This window comes from Scatophagus argus, chromosome 9, assembly GCF_020382885.2.
Source record: "Scatophagus argus isolate fScaArg1 chromosome 9, fScaArg1.pri, whole genome shotgun sequence".
In the NCBI taxonomy this organism is placed as follows: Eukaryota; Metazoa; Chordata; class Actinopteri; family Scatophagidae; genus Scatophagus; species Scatophagus argus.
The window spans coordinates 5,965,438-5,986,500 of NC_058501.1; the positions used below are offsets into that span (position 1 = coordinate 5,965,438).

At 40.3% G+C, this 21,063-nt stretch overlaps 3 protein-coding genes across 3 annotated transcripts in view; 2 read left to right on the plus strand and 1 right to left on the minus strand.

Annotated features, from left to right (window-relative positions):
* The window catches only part of usp45 (ubiquitin specific peptidase 45), a 31,501-nt gene extending 20,583 nt beyond the window's left edge, over nucleotides 1-10,918 (minus strand). Inside the window, exons 1-5 of the mRNA XM_046398935.1 lie at nucleotides 10,591-10,918; nucleotides 9,634-9,744; nucleotides 8,984-9,153; nucleotides 8,329-8,429; nucleotides 7,871-7,971 (exon numbers count right to left, since the gene is read on the minus strand). Coding sequence (XP_046254891.1) covers nucleotides 7,871-7,971; nucleotides 8,329-8,429; nucleotides 8,984-9,153; nucleotides 9,634-9,736 — 475 coding nt within the window. The 5' untranslated portion in view covers nucleotides 9,737-9,744; nucleotides 10,591-10,918. The remainder of the gene's footprint in view (nucleotides 1-7,870; nucleotides 7,972-8,328; nucleotides 8,430-8,983; nucleotides 9,154-9,633; nucleotides 9,745-10,590) is intronic.
* A 383-nt stretch (nucleotides 10,919-11,301) lies between these two features.
* Nucleotides 11,302-13,635, plus strand: tstd3 (thiosulfate sulfurtransferase like domain containing 3). The gene is made up of 4 exons (XM_046398937.1): nucleotides 11,302-11,573; nucleotides 11,700-11,861; nucleotides 12,341-12,500; nucleotides 13,006-13,635. The coding sequence occupies exons 1-4, from the start codon at nucleotides 11,435-11,437 to the stop codon at nucleotides 13,061-13,063; spliced, it is 519 nt and encodes a 172-aa protein (XP_046254893.1). The 5' UTR covers nucleotides 11,302-11,434; the 3' UTR covers nucleotides 13,064-13,635.
* A 1,236-nt stretch (nucleotides 13,636-14,871) lies between these two features.
* zgc:172323 (uncharacterized protein LOC564165 homolog) lies at nucleotides 14,872-19,619 on the plus strand. The gene is made up of 11 exons (XM_046398936.1): nucleotides 14,872-15,832; nucleotides 16,072-16,231; nucleotides 16,423-16,572; nucleotides 16,990-17,109; nucleotides 17,196-17,291; nucleotides 17,374-17,508; nucleotides 17,591-17,701; nucleotides 17,788-17,898; nucleotides 18,052-18,176; nucleotides 18,282-19,112; nucleotides 19,280-19,619. Exons 1-11 carry the CDS (start codon nucleotides 15,609-15,611, stop codon nucleotides 19,365-19,367), a joined length of 2,151 nt encoding a protein of 716 aa, XP_046254892.1. The 5' UTR covers nucleotides 14,872-15,608; the 3' UTR covers nucleotides 19,368-19,619.
* Nucleotides 19,620-21,063: the final 1,444 nt, after the last annotated feature.

A 21,063-nucleotide genomic window follows, 5' to 3' on the forward strand; every position in this document is an offset into this window, starting at 1 on the left:
ACAAATGGCTTTGCCTACATATTCAATTCAGAGAGCCACTCCTTGCGCTCAACACATTTGTTGAAAAAGCTATTCAACCTAACGCAGTGGTAAGCTCAAAGCTTGATGAGCAGCAGTGAGCTTTTCCTTCTCAAGGCCAAAGACATTAGCAGGAAAGAGCCCAGTCAAACTAGCTAGAATGTGAACCCTGGGCTTTTTACTCGTGGCAAAATAATTTGCATTTTATATGAAAAAAATTTCACTCAAAGAAATGGGGATAAAAGGGCAACTTTTCTGTTCAGCTGATTAGAGAAAAAAAATATTTACTGTAACACAAACGCACATACAGCACATAGCCTCCTTCAGGCCTACTGTGTTATCATATATTTTTTGGCTGCACCAGCTGTGAGTTTTAAATTTACATCATTTTAAGTGAAAAATGGTCAATGCCAGTGAAAAATTAAGAGAGCATTTCTTAGGCTTAGGGGCTAACAAGAGGTGTGGTTCAGCTTATCAGGATGACAAGCTTTTCTGGCACTCCACCCAGTGGTGCTAAATGCATTTGGCCCTCTGTACTTCTGTGCAACATCTGAAAGTCTATTTCCACCTCCAATATGCAGCCATAAGGGAGCTCCCATATGTCAACACACATAATGCATGGAAAACAAGTGGACATGGGGAAAGACTGTAAGCACTGACCAAAAAAAACCAAACTGTGTATTTTTGGTTTTGGAGTGACTGAGAAGGTGTGAAGTGATGTGTTTACAGAAGTGCAAACAAACGAGCAAAAGTAATTGCGAGAGAGAAAGAATGTGTAAATGAGTGCGTCTACTTGTTGAGGTGTTTGTGAGCAGAGGCACAAAATCAACAGACTAAATGCAACTTGAGTGCAATAGCTGTGACTGGCACTTCAACTAAGAGGGAGCAGAGGAATGAGGAACTAACTTGGCAGAACGGGGATGCCGATGGACACACTCCGCATCTGGGACCGTCACCCAAGGTAAACAATGTTTGGGGAGCCATCTGGTTGAGACTGGGGGGGAGGAGGAGGAGTGCAGGAGGGGCAGTGGGTGGAGGGAAGGGTTGCAACGAGCACAAGCATATGGAAAAGCAGATTTTTCCTCTCCCTGCAGCAGTCAGCGAAGGCAAATGTCAGCATGCGCAGCTTCCACGCTTGACTGTACTGCACTCGGCACCACCACCTGGCCCTCCTTGCTCAGCCACCGAGTATGGGCAGCAGTGACACTGTGGAGCCTCTCCCCAGGGTAGAGGAAAGCATCTCTGCGCTCAGGGTCGTCCACATGCATGCATGTACACCAACACCTCCTGCACTCCCTGCTCTTTTTCACACAAGAGATGTACAAAGAGACACTGGGCTTGAGACTTTTAACAAGAACAATACAAGAGTTCTTGCAAAAGAAAATTAAAAATGAGTTTAAAAGAAGACTTTGCATAGTTTTGACAATTATTTTTGTGAGCTGAAGCAAGGTCAATACCAGACATGTGGTAAGAAAATTCAAGCTCATGAATTTCAAGCATGTTTCAAAACATGTTTCAAAATATGCCGTTCTCTGCAAAGCCCAAAATAAGAGTGTATATATGTATATATATATATATATATACATATATATATATATATATGTGTGTGTATATATATATATACACACTGCATATACATTTATATTAAAAAACGACTTTTTGGATGGCTCTTTCATAGCCGTTAGGCTTTATGCCCCCATGTTCGCTTATAGTGCAGCAGTGTGGAGGGCCAAGGCCAGCTCCCTTCATGCAGAGCAGGCAGTCAAGGGGAAGGCCAGGCAACACCAAATGTCTTATTAATTTGCTAATTTGTTGTGACTGCAGGGCATGAAAAGCCTGTTTCTTTGCCATCTGAGGCCAAGAGAAACCCAATGCCATGTTACAGACACACAAACACACACACATATGTATACACAGCTTCTGCTACACACTATCTGGCCTACTTTCATGTGCGGTGGTGGGAATAAAGACAGAGTCACCCTTGATTACCTCCATGAAAGCACCACCAGGGAACAAGCATCTTACTGGCTATTGACTCGGCTGAGCTAAATGGACAGTAAACTAAGAACTACGGTTACCAAACTCAATGAGGCAGGAAACCAGGTGAACCAGGGTGCAGTAATCATACAACACATCGAATCATTCAACACAATCTTTCACCAAGGTCCCTCAGATACGGAAAAAAAAACAACAAAAGGCAAAAAAGCCCAAAAGCAAACTGGATAAATGGTTGTTTCTAAAATTACTTTGTTATATACAAGTTGTAAAATGTACATGTAGCGTCAATGTAGACTCAATCAGCCAATTCAGACAAAAAGAAGATATATATATCCCTCTTATGAGCATAACATAACATTCCTATCATGACATCACTCGCCGTACAAACTTTCATCTTTGGTTCATTTCAGCCAAAAAACACAACTCACTTACTGTAGTTGTTTTTCTACTCTGACCAGGTATATTAAGCAAATCAAGACATTTAATGTAAGTATGACCAACACCGGCATCATAAAATGATCTCAAACTTGTCACTAGGGAGTTTTCCAACTTCAACCTGGTGATAAGCTTTTATGTCTTGTCATGAGTTTGAGTTCTGTATGCAAAGAAGAGAATGTGGGTATGTGTAACTCCACAAATGAGAGAGAAACACAAAAAGAAGGCAGGAAGAATGCATCCTTGCCAAAGTTTTAACCTTGACTGTGCACTTCAGGTAGCAGTGTGTCATTGTCTATCAGAATAAAAGAACAATTCTACAAGTTTGAAAGTTGAAAAACAACACATTTGCACGCTTCATCCATTGATATGTGACAAAATTTGCTTTACTGCAACCTACAGTCAAATCTGTCACTGTAAGTTCTTCAAAAACTGCTCTAATGCTACCAAATTTGACACAGACCTATAAGTACTAATAAATGGGCTCTCTAGGACCTACAGTGAAATTTAGATCATGTTTTGAAGACAATACTGATGACAAATACATGTTTATGAACCACTCCCCTTTTCCCCATTCATGACCAACCTGTATAAAACAACTTGAACAAATCTGTGCAGCTAATTATGAGATAACCTTTTGCATCTGTGGTACACCTGAGAGCAGAATGTTGCAAGCGTTCAAAACTAGCATTCGAACATGTGCAGCAAATTTGGCTAGAATAGATTAAGATAAATAGACTTAAATACAGTTATAAGATATAATCTGTAACATTTCTGCATTAAATGCCTAAACGTTAGCAGATCTTTGTTTTTTTAATATTTTTTTTTGTGCCTGAGTCACATCTGATAGATGTTGATCTGCAAAGATGACTAACGATGAAGACAATGGCCCCAATAATTCCCATGTTACTTCACTACAACATCAAACTACATTTTTTCATTGTTTCAACTGTGAGGCCTCTAGATACAAATATTATATAAGGTGCATTTAAAAACACAGATTTACAAATTCATTTATAAATAGGATTTCAAAATTGTAATAATGAATGTCGTAAAAGTAAATCCGGTATCAATTACATTACTTTTAAACCATAACCCTTTTATAAAGCCATTTTTTTGAGAAAATGTTAAATACAGGTATTTTGAATTTTATCATTATTATTTAGCTGTACAGCTGAGCTGTATCACAAACAAATTTAACATTCTATTTGAAAGATGGACAAACCATTTGCTTAACAGCCTTGTTTCAAAATGTTTTGCCCAACAAACACGTCAGAAATCCACTAAATCATACTTATTATCATGTCTCTAAAAAACACTGTATTTCTGAATGTACTGAAAACACACAGAATCAAATAAAAAAGACCTACTGTATCTTATTAAGCTAAAAAAATTTAGGACTGAATCTTTGAGTTGCAGAATTAAAAACGAAATTACATAGTACGCTAATATGGTGCATACCATACCATAACATGGTGATGTGATAACTGTTTATAATCACTACCATAAAGCAAGACAGAATTGACAGATTCCAACAAACAACCTCTGATGCTTATTCAGAGCCAACATTTTAACCCTCTTAACCCTAAGCCTAACCAACATTTAATTTGTTCCACAAAGACTCCCCAGCTGTGTTACAAGCTGGAGTCTAGCACCCTGAGGTCAATTCGCTTTTTACTGGGACTCTGGTACTTGAGCTGAAGGCCTTGATGGTGAGAGAGCACTGTTAATCGACTTTCTTTCTACACTGAGCTGCTGTCGTACAAAATTATTATAGATTCTGAAAAAAAATCCTTGCTAGGGATCTTTTGTGGTGGTGTCTATAGGAAAAACAGTACAACAGCAGCTTCTTCTGAAAATGTGGCCTTCATACTGAAATGCAATTTCACAAGCCCCTCCACAGACAACAACCACCTATTTTGCTGCAACAATGGCTGCCTGCTTCTATATCTATCTGGCTGACCGGTGTAGAACAACTGGATGGCACGAAAGGTGACAGGTAATTTAAAGAGGCAAAGGGGAAAGCTGTAGCCACTGACTGCCCAGCTCAGCATACTGTTTCCCACAAATGTAGACCACTGTTTGGCACCAGGTCCTCCAAAGGGCATTTCCACAAATATAATATGCATATAAAACACACACAAATTGCTAATCCATGTTCTCCTTTGCTTATAATACCACAATCCAAGGAACATTGCAAAAACAGGACAGGTAAGACTTAATGATACTCAAACTGTAATTTGTGCTTTTATTTCCTCACGGGTAGACTACTATAATGGTCTTGTAACAAGTATAAATCAAATATCAATCAACATTCTCCAAACTGTTCAAAATGCAGCAGCGAGATCCTTAATAAACTTTATTATTAGTAGTAAAAACATAATAGTAATGTTGAAATTTAACTTGGAAAAAATGCTTATTATGAGTCAACTGATGGAGATTAAAATTGGAATCTGGAAATGCCACCATTCGTCAACTAGCTGAAATGTTTTAATTCTTTTTTTGTTTTCAATTTTACAGTTTCTATTTACCCACGTGAGGGGTTGTAGCTTAGTAACACAATCTGTATAGGCCTGTAAGACACATTGTACTCAAAGAATCTCCAAAATTCCTTGGGTATGTAATGTACTGGTCAAGTAATAGTTATTCAGGTTCTGTTCGAGGAAGAGTGTGTGCCATCTGTTGCAGAGAATATGGTGTGCCATGAGAACACAATGAAATTTATTTCTGAAATATCATGTCATTTGTAATGGCCAGTAAACACATAATACAGAATGAAAGTACACAGGGTATTTGCAGGAGTTGATCATTATTTTCTACATTCTGTGTATGTGTATCTGTGAGTGTATGTCCGCTGAGAGGTACTGCGCTCCAGCTGTTAGGATCCAGTTGCTCTGACTTGTTGAGGACCCTGGCTCCCACTAGTGCAGCACACAGGCCCAAAGGTGGTGAGACATACAGAGCCTCAGCAGAGGAAGCAAGGGACAGAAACAGATAGCGATGGAAAGACAAAGAACGACAGAGCAGTGGCTGAACCCCACGCAGCTGCTCTTGTTCTTCAGGGAACCCAGCCGGGAAGTATTGCTCAAGCGCTTAATTTCTCTAATGTGTGCAGTCATGCAATGGTGAGGGTGAGTATGGCGGGGTGAGGATGGGGGGTGGATGCAGAATCAGTCCCTCAACTCTGAAGCTGTGGTTGAGAGACTGATGGTGCACCAGCCTGACTGGGCCTACATAGCTGGCCTCTTATCTAAGGCACACAGTGAGACTGAAAGTGATGGTGCCCACCACCCTTATCAGCTACAGCCTGTGAGAAGGCCTCTCAGCATGCCAGCACAAAATGGGAAAGGTATCTGACAGAAGGTGTATGAATCTTTAAGTATGGAAAGGAAAGGGGAGGGAGTGAATATCTTCATGGTTCACTAACTGGCCACAGGGGACTCAAGAGGCCTCAGTGAGGTGACAGGACATAAGACTGAAAGTAGAGCACAGTTAGACTGTCAAATGTGAACACAACCTCCTGCGACACAAGTAATTTTCTTAAAACTCAAATTCTTCACTATATGCTCTTTAGTGTCAAAGACTGTACTTTTACGACTCTAAGTCCTAAGTAGCTTAGGAAAACAAAGAAGAAGTAGATGTTTTCACAAAAAATAATTCCTGTAACACAGAGTGGTCTCACCCATCACACACAAGTAGCCTGTTAAGCTGAAAGCCCCATCCAGATGACAACTGCCACCAGGGGGAGCAGGTGTACTGCAGTCAACACCTGATAAGTAGGTGAAGGTGTTTGCTACTATTCCTCATTGTCCTCTTCAGTCCTGGCATCTGATCAAAAGTCTCTGTTGTTATCTTTGACGCATGAATATGCGTCAGGGCTAAGAGATGAGTAGAGATTATTTTTATTATGCTGACATGCATGAATCCCCTCTCATATGCTGCATTGCTCAAATCCTAGAAGAAGGGTAAGAAATAATATAATCACCTCAATGATGTTGGATTAACAATTTGGTCAGACATAGAGGATGGTGCCAAGCATTTTCTCGCTTGCTTTAGGCACATCTTTCCTGGCAAAGTTGAGTCTCTGTCAAGTTTCAACGATGTCTCACATTTCTGAAGAAGTGGACGTGACAATGTTGCCAAAACTGTGCAGACCTTGCATTTCCTGATGCCAAGTTGAAGGATCAAAAACTAAAATAAATGAACACATGGCTTGATTCATTTCTGAACCCTTAAACCTCTGTGTAAATGCATCTTGTCCTTGTTATCTGTATGTATCCTGTAATGGCTCGCAACATCAAGTCAAAGTTTGAACTGTCCAACAGCCATCATGACTTTCCCTTTCGAAACCTATTGGATGCGATTTCACATTACCAATGTCAGACACGCTGGCTGGAAAGCAATAAAATGCTCTGTTGCAGGACACTGTTACAATTAGGGCCAGCATCATTTGAATGGCAGACAACAGCCTTTATATTTTAACAGTGTTTCATGCCTCCACGCAGACCATCTAAGACCATCTGTGAAACTTTCCCATTTTCTTTATACAATCTTTTTTTGCTTCACTTTGTAAATAAAACTACACTAAATGTGTTACATGTGTTAAATGTGTTAAAGCACACAGGGACTAACTTTTCTGTCATCCAAGCCTGTATCACGGAAGAGTGTCACAAGTCAATCCCTTACGGCCTGCACACTTCAGTCAGCAACCAATTCAACTGAACCAGTTGAACTTCAAGCTTGCAGCCACTATTCAGACAAGTCTTTCCTTCTGACAAGTTTTTTCTTTTCTTTATTTATTTATTTATTTTTTTACTGGTCTGTTGTTGTGTAATTGCATTATGCTGATCTCTAATCTTTAATTGGCTTTGGAATTGTACTATATTATGGACAATGTACAGTATTCTTCTTGTAACTTTCTTAAGAAAATTGACTATTTAAATAAATATTATTATTATTATTATTATTATTATTATTATTATTATTATTATTATTAGACACATTTTAAAACAATCAGTGATATGCATTTCTGATTTTTGATGTGCATGCGTATGTGTGTACCAGTTAGGTGCATATAAAGCCTGCCTATGTGACCAAGTAAATCAATTTGTCTGTATTACTGATACTTCAATGTACTACAAGTACTTGCTGTTCAACACGAAGTAGTAACAAGGCATCCACTAAAAGTATGGTATACAGTCATGGCGTTATTGTGCTGTTAGACCCGGTTAGACGGGTACAGCAAATACTAACACATATGGGACTTTTTACCTTAACCAAAGACACAGGTGCTAAATTATAGAAGAAATGTTTATACAAAACTGAATTCCAACTGACCTGTCTTCAGCACTACTGAAATTGAAGTGAGGATGTACAGTATGTCTACTATGTATATATATGGGGGGGACACACACTTTACCTGATGTTGCCTTGACAGAATGCTTTTGCAAAAAGTCCAGGGTCTGAGCCAAAGCCTTCTTGTTGCAGTGAATGGAGAGTTCCTCATTACATTCAAAACACCTGTTACAATGAGAAGGTGTCAAAGACACACACAGAAAGTTACTGTGAAAACCATTTATAACCCAAATCAAACATAACAATGGAGTAAAAAACTTTTAATACTATGTTACTGATGGTCTTATAAGACTTTTTATTCATACATCTACATGTCTAGCAAAAATACTTAGGTTTGGAAACTAAAACTAAACAAAAAACACACACCTACGATGTCTGATGTGAGTTAAAAAATCAATGTCTGTTGTTTTCTATATAAGTCCACTGCACTGGCGGCATCTCAAGGTGACACACACTGGCAGTGTGAGAAGCCTTGGCTTTTTCATTATAGTTAACAATAAATGCAGTTTTGAGGTTTCTCACCAGGCCTTCCACGTGCTCAAGCTGATAGTGATGCAGTGAGACTCTGGATGGACAGCTTGGTGGTGCTTTACAGCATGATGGATCCCTGACTGGTTACATAGCTGTAAGATAGTTAAATTGGATTTAAAAAAGCTCAAGATACATTCAGAGGGCCAGAGCACATATGGCCATGTTTAATCACTGTGGCTCATTCCCACTTCAGCTAAATCTACTTATGGCAATACTATAAACAACATATTCATATTTTTAAGCCCTTTGACAGTATACATATACACTGAATATGTAGACATTGATGCTTTTTAACCTTGAATTGTTCTGCAACGGTGAATGTCTGATTATAACAATAACATTTTGTGTTAATTATTTTTTTAAACCATCTAAAATTTAAATTAACCAACCTCGAATAAATGCCATTACAATTTAACTGACCAGTGCAAAGATTCTTTCATTGCAAATGAAACACAACTTATTCCATCAAGGTTTTATCTCTCATCATTTCAATATAGAAATTGTAGCTGTAATTCTTCGAACAAGAAGACAACCACTTTCCATTTTGTACTTTCTGGGGTAATAATGGTTAAGCTTCAAATTTGTATAAAATGTTGTGTGCTAGGTATTGTGTTAGCACTTTTTATAATTAAATTATAGTTATTACCTGGAAACCACACTTTAAGCATACCACAATGTCATGTGATGCCACCGGCTCTGCATCAATCATGGTCCTCTCCTTCAGGCACTCTGAGCACACCAGCCACACATTGGAGAGCACTGACTTCTTCACTGAGTTCAGATCCACTGCCTTACTCACGTGCTGGCAAGTCAACCCTGTTAAAAAAAAGAACAAATAAATAAAATAAAATAAATAATAAAGATAAATTAGCCACTTATTTTCCATTCACTTTTTTGAAGGGATACATTTGCATATAAAAGATAGATTATAGAAAAAGCATATATACTATTTATTACAAAATAAAATCCTTGTAATGAATATTCCACTAGTGTCATGGGAATCCATTGACCAACAGCTTATTGCCCTGATCTAATAGGACAAAAGAGTCTGACAAAACAGTATAAAAGTACAAAATGATGATTGTTCACTTGACACCAATGTTTCCAAATGTGTCAAAAGCAGTGAGTGGATGTTCTCTGTAAATTACACTTTAACAAAAAACACTGTTGTGTGGCCTATATATGTACCTTTCTTTTTAAGCACAAACAACTGTTCATCCCACTGTCCACTGTGTATAGATGTCCATCTTAAATCTCACAGCCTGCTTGGTGTTCTGTGCCGTTTCAGTGACTTACCACTGACTTCATCTGATGACTCCTCGTCTCGGGGTTTCCTTGGTTTATTAGTCCGCTTAGTCATATCGGCGGCTTTTAAAGAGAAGGGGTCCTTCAGCCGCATCTGGAGCTCTGGATGGGATGATGGGGGACCAAGATAGATGTTTCTACGCAAAATTCAATTACCTCAACATAACTGAGTCTAAAAAAAAAAAAAAGTTGAGCACAGCAAAACTTGCACCGGTCTATAACTGCCTTGATAATTTTACTTACACAATACTAGCTACGGTGAAGTCTTGTGGCTCTTGAAATACATTGTCCTATCAATTTTGATTTGTTAATAGCGAGGACTAGAAGTACAAATTTTCAAAAGGTATTTGCAAATCTTGTGCAATCAATATTTACATCCTACAAACACCATCAGATACCTGCTTGTTTTTGGTGGACTTTACACCTTCAGTCTGGTACTTAGCAGGTGAAACACCTGTCCGGGTGGATTGAGGTCGAGTTAATGACTTTTCCTCTAAAGAAAATTCCACTGTTTGGCCCTAATCACTCCATAATAGCTCGCGGGTTAAAAATATCGATCTTGCTGCATTGTCCAAAAACTGGGAGGTCATTTTTGAAACTATTCATACACAGCTCACCAAATATTCATCGGACAACTCTCAAGCATCATTGAAACTGAATGTCCCTTGACCCCAGTCAGAAAACAATTTCTAAACCAGATTGCGGGACGCCCCAAACAACAGAAAATGTGTAACTGTTAGAATACTTACGGAGTATATAGTATGTCAATAAGACAGAAAATACAGCCAGGTACCATATTGTAATATTACCTTAAGGATAACTATCTACTTAATAAAGGCTAATAACACAGTTACGGAGCCTCCTTTCAATTCAGGTGAACATGAAAGGTCTTTAAAAAATTAATTAACTTTTTAGATGTTAGATTTGGCAAAAACGGTAAGAACTCACCTCTTTAGTTTAGCGCCTATGTTGACAATATTAGCTAACCTGATGCCAACGGTGAGATGTCAACTCTTTCTGCTAGCAAACAGGCTAGCTGCATTAGCTTGTCAGAATAAACACAACATTAACAGGTGTGTTTTATCCAAAAATACACGGGAAATATTACACCATTTCGAAGCAACATACAGCGCTCCGACAAGCACAGAACAGTTATCACAATAATTCTTCGTTTCAGCCGTTGACTTGCTACATATTTTCAAGCTTTCAGTAGCATCAACTAGCAAACCCTACTCAACATGTGACGCACTACGGCAGCTCAGTTTGGCCTAATGTTGCGTTTACTTACAATGGAAAATCTCACGAAAGTGATAGACCGTCACGGTTTCTGAGGTATTCACGAGCTTCTTTTCGGCGTGTTCTCACACAAGAACCACATGGCCACACATTTGTTATTAGATATTATTTACTAAGACAAAAAATGTATAATGTTGTCAAAAACGCATCTGATGAGTGCATGAGTGTATCAAGAGAGCCCTTAACACGTCAGTTATCACAGTTATATCTTTAATAATAGTTAGTTAATTAGTTTTAGTTACACAGGGCACATACCGTTTCTTTGTGGTCATAATGGTTTGACTTGTGAAATATTAATGACTTGTGTTTTACTTTGACAAGAAGTCAAGGGAGACATCATTTTTGTCCTTTAGTTGTTCCGTACTTATGCCTACGCTCAGGTCAATGCAGGCAGGGTGAGCGGAAGTAGTGTGAATTTAATGGTCATCCGGAGTATTGTTGCGCACTTGCGGGTTTATGTTGACGAAGTGTTAATTTAGGGTTAAACTAATCACACATGACTCTCACAAGGTGCTGGAGATTTGCAGGGGCTGTCCCGCGGCTGTTATGGAACAGTACCGCCATGCCTGGGGTTTCCGTTCCGATGGGACGAATCTCTGTGTCCAACCTTGAGAACACCCATCCCAGTTGCAAAAGTGAGTTTTAAAATTAGCGTTGTATTTGACTCGATTGTCACATGTGAGTGTAAACTCTTCGGCTCGTGACTCACTGTCATGTTATGAGATTGTCCATATACTACATGTTATTTGTTTCGCTTACAGAGCTGCTGTTCTTCAGGTTCAGCTCAGGACCACCTAGCACAGATGTGACTTATGACCAGCTGAAACAGCTCCTGGCTGTTCGGAAGTCTGTAGTTATAGATGTCAGAGAGCCGTGGGAGCTCCGAGAGTACGGCGCCATCCCCGGGTCAATTAATGTTCCTTGTGAGTGTCATTCACCTAAAATACACAGAAAATTATAGATAGGTTGGCAGGGTTGTAACGTCAGACTCACTCACTCACCGGTACGCTAATGTAGTGACCGATCGTATGTGTTGTCTGCAGGTAGCGAACAAACTGGGATATGGGAATGTCACACAAAGCATATAGACATAAAAAACGATAGGGTTAGTCGTTTTTTCTTTGTCTTGCAAATTTGTTTCGATAACACATTCTCAGTGAAGTTATATAGCTCTTTAATTCAACATGGATGGCACCTGACAACTTAATAAATCCTGTGAGAGAGGAACTTACTTCTTGTGTAACTTTCCCTGGGTAACTCTGGTGCATCTAGGTCAGGTGTTTGTACACCACTTACAACAACTCCTAGACGCACCTGGTCCACCAAAGTTTTGTTTTACCTCATAGCATATATCTAATGTACTGCTTATATCTAACCTGCCTGTGCTTCTTTGACTTTGCAGTGGGACAAGTTGGCACTGCCCTCCAGTTGGATCCGGAAGAGTTCAAAGAAAAATATGATGGTGAAATGCCTCAGCAGACAGATAACGTTGTATTCAGCTGTCTGACAGGGGTCAGAAGCAAGAATGCACTCGACACAGCCATCTCGCTGGGATACAAAGAGTGAGACATGCTTTCTTAGCATATACCTCTCAAACACATTGGTTCTCACTTCATAGTCAAGTTCACAAATTATTGAACTATTCCCCTCATGTATTGCAAAAGTTGAATAGGAATTCTTGTTGTTGTTAACGCTTAAAGTTTGCTTTTGTTCCCAGACTGGACAAAGTCTAGAGTACTCATACATTTTTATGGCTGAATTTAGTTAACTGAATATTATATGTGGCTGTTATATCTCACCACAAGACACTATTAAATTTCTTCAACTTGAGATTATTGACCTCTTGTTGCATAATGCCAGCCTATCATGCGGTGCCCTTTTGAAAGCAGCCGCATGCCACATTTCCAGTATCATAATGAAAAGCAGGGGAAAATCTCCTTGAGATGCTGGCAGTTTAATTATTAAGTGCAACATATTACTGTGTTTTAAAAAAAATATTAAGTTTAATTTTGACATGTCTATGTTGATGCAACAGTTCGTTAATTTTCTTCTTTTTTTCTCTTTCAGTGTTCAGCATTACCCAGGTGGATGGCAAGACTGGGTGAAAAATGAACGACATCATTGATCCAAGGCTAAAGGAAGAAGGAGAAAACTATATATTTATAGCTCTTTTTGAAAATGACTTGAAATCAGACTGAAAGGTGAGAATGCGAACAGTCTTGTAAGGGGTTTTTAAAAAGTTCATTCACTTTTCTGTTTTAAGAGGCAGTGATTTAAGTTGATATCCTCATCTGTGAATCCCAAAGACTAAGACAAGAGGGCTCAGCACAGATCAATCTGCTGCTAAAAAAAATCAAAACTACTGCAATATTACTTGAAGTTACCTGTAAATTTGATTCAGCATACAACTATTTATAAACCCTTTACAACTTCTTAATAAATATATAACCAGTAAGTATTCTAAACCTCACAGATATTAAAAGCAGATGAAGTGCTGAAGTTTTTGTTTCCAGACTAACTATGCAAATCACCACTTAACTGTGAATGATTGTGATTTAAATTGACATTTTTCATTGCATAATATGAACACTCCAACAGTTGATGTAAATATTAAATAGCTTGTTGCTCATATGTGGTGCTGTCAGTGCTGTTGTTGCCAACATCATCCAATAAATAAAATGATACTTTTGACAGTGATGTCTAGTTTGTGCTTTGCAGTTATATGTTTTTTTATGGACAACAGGTCTGTTACAAAGGACACAGGAGGATATTTATTTTGATAACTTGTGATATAAGTAGGCTCCGAGAGGCTTACTGAGGTGACAGCTACTGGGACTAAGATGATCTACAGTACTGAAAGGCCATGTCTAATATCCACTGTGTCTCAGTATGAATTTGTCACCCACCCTCCAGGGAGCATTATCAGGTCCCTGCATCATCCATGATAATAAATGTGTTTGTTTTTAATCAGGAAAAATGTCTCTACTATAGTAAGCTGGCTTTGGCAATTGAACCTGGTTCCCTATTAACTTTCCCTTTTACAGCTGACAATGAAAGTCCAAGCAGAATGCACAAATTATCTCCTCATTATCATTTGTTTTTAGATTTATAATTAGTCCAAGTGCCTCACAAAGCTTGGAAGCGACTTATTGATACTGAATCATTGTCACTGAATAGGAAACTGACTTCTCAAGTGATTTTCCAGATGCATGAGTAAACAGCTCACAAGTGTTAATAGTATTTCTGCTTTAATGACACAAGCAGGAAAATCTGAAATCATTGCTCAAAAATTAACTGTTAAAGCAGGTCCCTGAGTCTAACATCCAAATGCCCACTGTTACAGAAGGAAAACCTAAAATGCACTGAATGACTCTGAAAGAAATGTTAAACGTGAGAGGTGGGGTTGTGTTGGTATCTGAAGTCAGGCGTTATAAATACTGTAACAGAAAACACCACAGTGATGTGAGTTATTTGGTTGCGACATGAAAAGAGCTGGTTAGTGGAGATAGATTGTTCACAAATGATTCCACCTCTTCCGAAAAGTCCCACACTGCTGCAAGATGTGAGGTCAATGGGAAAGAATAGATGCTTGCTTAATCCATCAAGAAAGGGTGTCACAAGAACAGCAAAATAAACAAGCATTCTAACAGTTGAATTTCTTTAACATTGCTAAAAACAAACCCATAAAACCTGACTTTTAGATAGGTCATAACCTACGTTTTGGTTATTCCGTGTGTCTCTTTCTCTTTCTTTGAGTGTGGAACCCAAGGTTTTCTATGAGGGTTAAAGTTTACAGTAGTTTTTTTTTTTTCAGCGTTTATTGACCCTTCGCCAAGTGAGAATTGCAGTGAAAAGGCACTTGAGCACTTTTTTCTGCTCATATATCACTGTGCCATGTGAACCGTAAACTCCAGACTACACCCCCCAACACACACACACACACACACACACTTTTTTCTCCTGCCTCCTTAATTTCCCTCAGAAGCAGTTAATTCGGTTTCTTTTTCCCTGCACACTCTGGTTTTAGCATGTTGAAAACAGACCAGACTAATAAGTACTAATTTACGTCAAATCTTGCCAGGGCTCTTTGTTCCTCTGCGGCCTCATCAGCTCACCCTCCAGCTTCTGCTCAGCATTCAATTAAAGTCCCTCATCCCATCAGAGCAGATCACATCAGTGCTGCACCTACTGGCTGCTCTGCTTGACCGGACCCTGCCTGCTTGTCTGTCAGCCGCCCAGCACTGTAGTGGACACTGAGGTGGTAGATGTACCGTAATCCTGGCAAAACCCATTATGTTTCTGTTAAGCCACCCATTTGTCTCTCTTTATTTTGCAGAGAGACAAAGGGGTGAAGTCCACCAATGCTGTCAGCCACTATCCCAGCCCAGCTCTGCTCCTCACAAGATGCTGTCAGATATCTGAGCAGCAGGTCAAGTCTGAGTTGGTGCAGAGGTTCAAGATTCCACAAGTGTTGGCTCATGAACCGGGCTGTGTTTGACAGGGCCTGGGCATGGCTTGCAATGAGAAGTATAAAACCTGAGACTGACCTACAGGGAATGCAAACAAGGTGGATTTACTGTGAAGTGCAGTAAACCACAGACAGACCCTGTTTGAGCATTTCTTTCATCACTCCTCAGAGAACCAGAGGAAAGACACTTGCTGCTGCCACCATGAGCCGTAGCCCAGAGAGGATCTCGTCCTACCGCCGTCACTTTGAGGACAGCAGCAGTTCATCCTACCAGGTCAGGGTGTCCAGCCCGTCACCCATTAGGAGAGACACCCGCCATGCCTCCGCCGGTTACCCCTGCAGAGCCGTGGCCAGCATCAAGCGTGTGGACTCAGTGGGTCGGAGGACAGTCTCAGCTGCACGCAGGACTCGTGTGATTGGAGCAGGGTAAGCTCTGTCAGCTACACTACCTTCATGTGGACAGAGGTAGTGTTTAGACGTATGGAGGCTATATTGTCAGTCTATTACTTCCTTAGGTGATGGTGCTGTAACATTTTTACCTTATGTCAAGGTAAGGATAGTTGTCCAGGTCTCTTTCAAGCAGATTAAGAGTACTTTTTATTTCTCGTGATATGATGATCTTCTCGTAAGCATAACGTCTGAAGAGTTTGTCTGTGAATTTTCAGTGTGAGTGCAGGAGCCATGGTATGTGTTGGGCTAAGCGGAGAGCCTGCTATGGATCTGAATGTGGCTGCAGCTGAGAACCGAGAATTTCTCAACACCCGCACAAGTGAAAGACAGGAGATGATTGTCCTCAATGACAGGCTGGCTGTATACATTGACAAGGTAAAACAGCCCTCAAAATAACAATATTTTGCTTCTTTCATCAGTGATGATAGATAGATTTGTCAGCCTTGGCCAAAAATACCTTTCATTGTAAAATGGATATTATAACTCACCTCTGGGAGCTCATGGACAGGAAACATTGTTGTTCAGGTGCACTGGAAATCACAAAGGAGGTTATCTTGTGTTTGCAGGTTCGATCACTTGAGCAGCAGAACAAGCTACTAGAAGCAGAGATCATGGCCTACCAGAACCGCTTTGAGAAGCCAACAGGTTTGCGCCTCTTATATGAGGAACAGCTGAAGGAGCTGAAAAAGATCGCTGACCAGATGAGAGTTCAGCGGGTGAGACAGAATCCTCCAAGCCGCACATCAGCTGTTCCTTTTTTTTACATTTCAGGCACTCAATAGAGCGTAAAGACTGAATTCTTTGTTTCGGGGGAGGTTTACACCTCACTGAGCTGCAGAGGATCCATCCAAGCAATGATACAAGACGTCAACTTGGTGTTTTCAAGGTTCCTTACCTGGTAACAGGCTTATTTCTGGCAGGCAAATGGAGAGGTGCCTGAGTATGTTAAGGTGTCACGGAGTCCAGCTGTCTTCAGCTTTTATTTTATGCACAGATGAAATGTCTTGATAATTTACACACACACACTCAGGAATGAAGTTAAAATATAAAATGTAAAAGGGGCTGGTCTTCATTTTGTACACACCTCTAAATCTAATAGACAACCATATTACTTCTGCCTTTCTGGTTTTCAGGACATCTCCTTGGCGGCTAAGGAGTCCACAACTGCTCAACTAGAGGCAATAAAAATCAAGTATGAGGAGGCAGTGGAGCTGAGGAGGAAAGCTGAGTTAGACATTGAAGCTTTACGTCCAGTAAGTTCCATTTTGTTAGTCAATATCTCCACCATCATCTTATTCATTTAAAGTCCCACACCCATATAATTATGTGTGTTTTTCAGGATGTTGACAAAGCCACCTCCTCACGCATTGCCTTGGAGAAGAAACTGGAGCAAATGGAGGTTGAAATTGAATTCCTAAAACGGGTCCATCAACAGGTGCATAACATCTTCATGTAAGAATTACATAGCCAGGTTGCCTTTCATTTTCATGATTACTAACGATTTCTGTTTTTTCCAGGAAATTGATGAACTCATGAAGCAGATCTACACAGCTCGGGTCTCAGCTCAGAGTGCATTCACTGTACCTGACCTGGCAGCTACTTTGAAACAAATCCAGACTCAATATGATGACATTGCAGCCAAAAACCTCCAGGTAAAATAATCACACATCAGCACTATCTAAAGTTAAGTTCTCTAATTAAACTTAATGCAGATTTTTCATCTCATATTTGTAGGATATGGATTCATGGTATAAAGACAAGTTTGAAGATCTCACGGATAAGACTACAAGGCACCTGGATAAAGTTCGAAGCTTCAGAGAACAAATAGCTGGTGCCAAAAAGGATGTGAGTATTGAAACATGAAAGTGAATAAATGGGAATTTGTTGACAATTGATATTAAATGATCATAGTAATATAAAAATACCTCCAGATCCAAAGCAAAGAACGTGATCTGGATGTCCTGCGTACCAGGAATGAAGCTCTCGAGGCCCAGATCCGAGAGACACAAGAAAAGTACAGGAAGGAACTGGAAGACCTGCAGGTACAGATAAGCTCATGTAGTGTGAATGCTCCTGGAGTCCCAGGGTGCACACCTGCTCACACCAGAGTCGACTGTGAACACATACACTTAGTGCCATGCATGCCGACACTGAGTCGCAACAATAATTCATTCACACAGTGGTTCTCTTAACAGGCTCGGATTGAGGCCCTGCAGCTTGAGCTGAAATCCACCAAGGAGAAAATTGCTCTGCACCTGCGTGAGTACCAGGACCTCCTGAATGTCAAGATGTCTCTGGAGATTGAGATTACAACATACAGGTGAAGCAAAGAAATTAGTTAAAATGCATTTAGTGCCATGAAACATATTTAAATCAATGTAAACAAAACTTTTTTTCTCTTTTTACACATTTGTTTTTCTTTAAGAAAACTTATTGAAGGAGAGGATCTGCGACTGTCTGGCATGGTGCAAACCCTGTCTCTGGCCAACTGCAGCACAAGTGCCATTGGTGCTGGAATGAGCTTTAGTGGAGGAGGTATGGGTGGTGTTGGTGAAATGGGTGGGGGCATGGGTTCTGGAAGCATGGGCACTGGTTCAGGCAGTGCTGCTGGAGAAATGGGTGGAAGAGGTCCGAGTGACAAGAAGGGTCCTGTTGGTAGGGCAGGTGGGGAGGACGTGGGAGTTGCTCGTGGACTGCAAGCTAGAGATATAAATGGAGGTGTAAGAGCTAGTACAGATGGTGCGGGTGTTGGTGGAAGAATTAGTGGTATTGGCTCTGGTGCTGAAAGCTTTGGTGCTGGTGTGGGTGCTGCAGGTTTGGACACCGGGACTGGAGTTGCTAGTACTGGTGGTGGAGGCAAAGGTGACAGTAGAGTGGGTGGTGTTGGAATGAGTGCAGATGGCGGCACTGCCGGTACAGGTAACATGGGTACTACTAGCACGGGGGTCACTGGAGGAAATGGTGGTGTTGGTAGAGGGATGGGTAATGGAATTGGTGGAAGCATAGATAGAGATGGAGATAAAGATAGTGGAATAGGTCCTACTGGAATGAGTGGCGGAATAAGAGGCAGTGGAAGAACTGAGAGTGTGGGTGGAGGTGATGTGGGTGGATTATCAGGCACTAGTGGAATGGTTACGGTTGGTGGAGGTGTGGGTGGTGTTGATATGGGACATGGATCCGGTGGATATAACACCAACAGTGATGCCTACCCAGAGCAGGCCGTGGAGCTGACGGAGAGAAGGACAGTGCTCATCAGGTAAAGACACCATCAGGTATCTTTTTCTTTTAGTTTCTTTTATTAAAAAAGAACAACTTCATTTACCGTATTAACCTGCCTTATGATAGGGTAAGATATAAGACCACCACACGACTGCTTAGAGGTCCATCTAGTTGTAAGAAGCTATTTTCTTTCCTCCCCTACAGAACAGTCAAAAATGAGGATGATGTGCTGGAGACGGACCACCAGGAGCAAACCTTCACCATCACTGGTGCAGCCAATGACGATGACTGACCAGCACGAATTCCCAAGTGACCTCCTGTCGCCCTTAAACCTCCATGCCCCTCTGAGCTTTGCACTGACCAAAACCCATGTCTGGGCGCTGACCTTTGCCCTTTGCCCTGGACAAGAAGACCATGACTGACCCTTTGCTAGAGTGAAACCTTCATTTCATAGGGTTTAAATTTGCTTCACTAGGAACACTGAACATGGTCTCTAAACTTTTGTGTGCCTTACACCTCCCTCTTGTTTTCGACTTGCTGCAAATAAAGCTATCAGCATTCAATTACCTTGTCTTTTATAACTGATGATTTTTTTTCACTGTTTGAGGTGTCTTATAAGGACACTGGATTCTGTTCAGTACTATTTTCAAGTAATTCCAGTATAATCATATTTTTGATCAACCAAGAGAGATGTTGCTCGTATTCATAGCTTTGGCATGGAGGAAAGATAGCTAAAGGAAATGGAGAGGAAATAGTGAGAGAAGAGCAAAACAGAGAGAAAGATGGAATCACCTGAGGGCTGAGGCAGTCGCCCTGACACTTTCTGGAGGGCTAAGGCATCCGTCAGTCAAATTTTGTCCTGCAGCAGAGTCCTCATTCCATCCACATCTACACCTTCTCCTCCTGCTGCTGATTGGGAGCGATTGGATCTGGGCAGCAGATGCCAAACACACTCTGCATCCTGCTCAGCAGCTGAGAGCAGAAACATGCAACACACCAACCCTCTGACAGAAAGTGCACCAATAATAACATTACCGTGCTATCATCATTATCATGGGACACACTTCTGGCTGAAGTCCGTTAATGAAAGAATATTATTTCACAAGCGCTTCTACATTACATATAGTGTTCCCTTAAAACGCTTTTGCCTTGATTGAAGGTGGTAATTGTAATGGAAAAGTAATAGAAAAATACACCAATTTAAATGTTTAATGAATAATGTGTGCTGTTTCAGATGACAGAATGTTGGAATATGTTGAATAAACTATAGTACAATTAATGCAACAAAACAATAAATTTTCCTACTTTGAAAAACAATGCAACACATCTAAAATATCTATATTTGTGTTAAAAATAACTTAAGATGTACTTAAATGATGTACTTAAATTTTTAGGCAGGCTTCAAGTAAAAATATAATGAAAAGAAGAAAAATGAAATTACAAATAAGCTAATTAAGATATTAGCTTAAGCCCACCTTGTTGTTAGAGCCTATGAACCTCCCAGCATCTTACTGTATTTAAATCCCTATCGTTACTTTATGACTCATTTTTATGACCACTGTGCACAGACTTCATGTTGAGATAATCGATATTTCACTCGAACATCATTTCCACAAGCTCATCCCAGGAACTACATAGGAGACAATTAGTTTGAACACAGAACTGTCAGTCGGAGATATAATGAGGAGCAGCGAGACGCTCATATCATTAGATTACATTTTGTTAAGGAGAATTATTAATGTGCATCCAACCTGAAAGATACCTAAATCTGCCTTTATGTTCAGGCGCAGGTTCGGGGATGATGCCACTAAATTTATTACTAATATAATTAACAGAGAAATTGAGAGTGTGTGTCTGCGGGCGTACGTGTGTGTGTGTGTGTGTGCGTGCGCGCGCGCGCGCGTAAGGCGGAGCTCTCCATGGTGCTTCGTCTTAGAGTGCAAAAACTGGTGCAGTTGAAAAGATGAGTGTTATTTTTCCACTGAAAT

Coding starts and splice junctions, on each gene's coding strand:
- zgc:172323 (XM_046398936.1), top strand. CDS start 15,609: ATGAGCCGTAGCCCAGAGAGGATCTCGTCCTACCGCCGTCACTTTGAG. Junction 15,833..16,071: donor ACTCGTGTGATTGGAGCAGG/GTAAGCTCTGTC, acceptor GTGAATTTTCAG/TGTGAGTGCAGGAGCCATGG. Junction 16,232..16,422: donor TGGCTGTATACATTGACAAG/GTAAAACAGCCC, acceptor TTGTGTTTGCAG/GTTCGATCACTTGAGCAGCA.
- tstd3 (XM_046398937.1), top strand. CDS start 11,435: ATGACTCTCACAAGGTGCTGGAGATTTGCAGGGGCTGTCCCGCGGCTG. Junction 11,574..11,699: donor CACCCATCCCAGTTGCAAAA/GTGAGTTTTAAA, acceptor TTTCGCTTACAG/AGCTGCTGTTCTTCAGGTTC. Junction 11,862..12,340: donor CGGGTCAATTAATGTTCCTT/GTGAGTGTCATT, acceptor TTGACTTTGCAG/TGGGACAAGTTGGCACTGCC.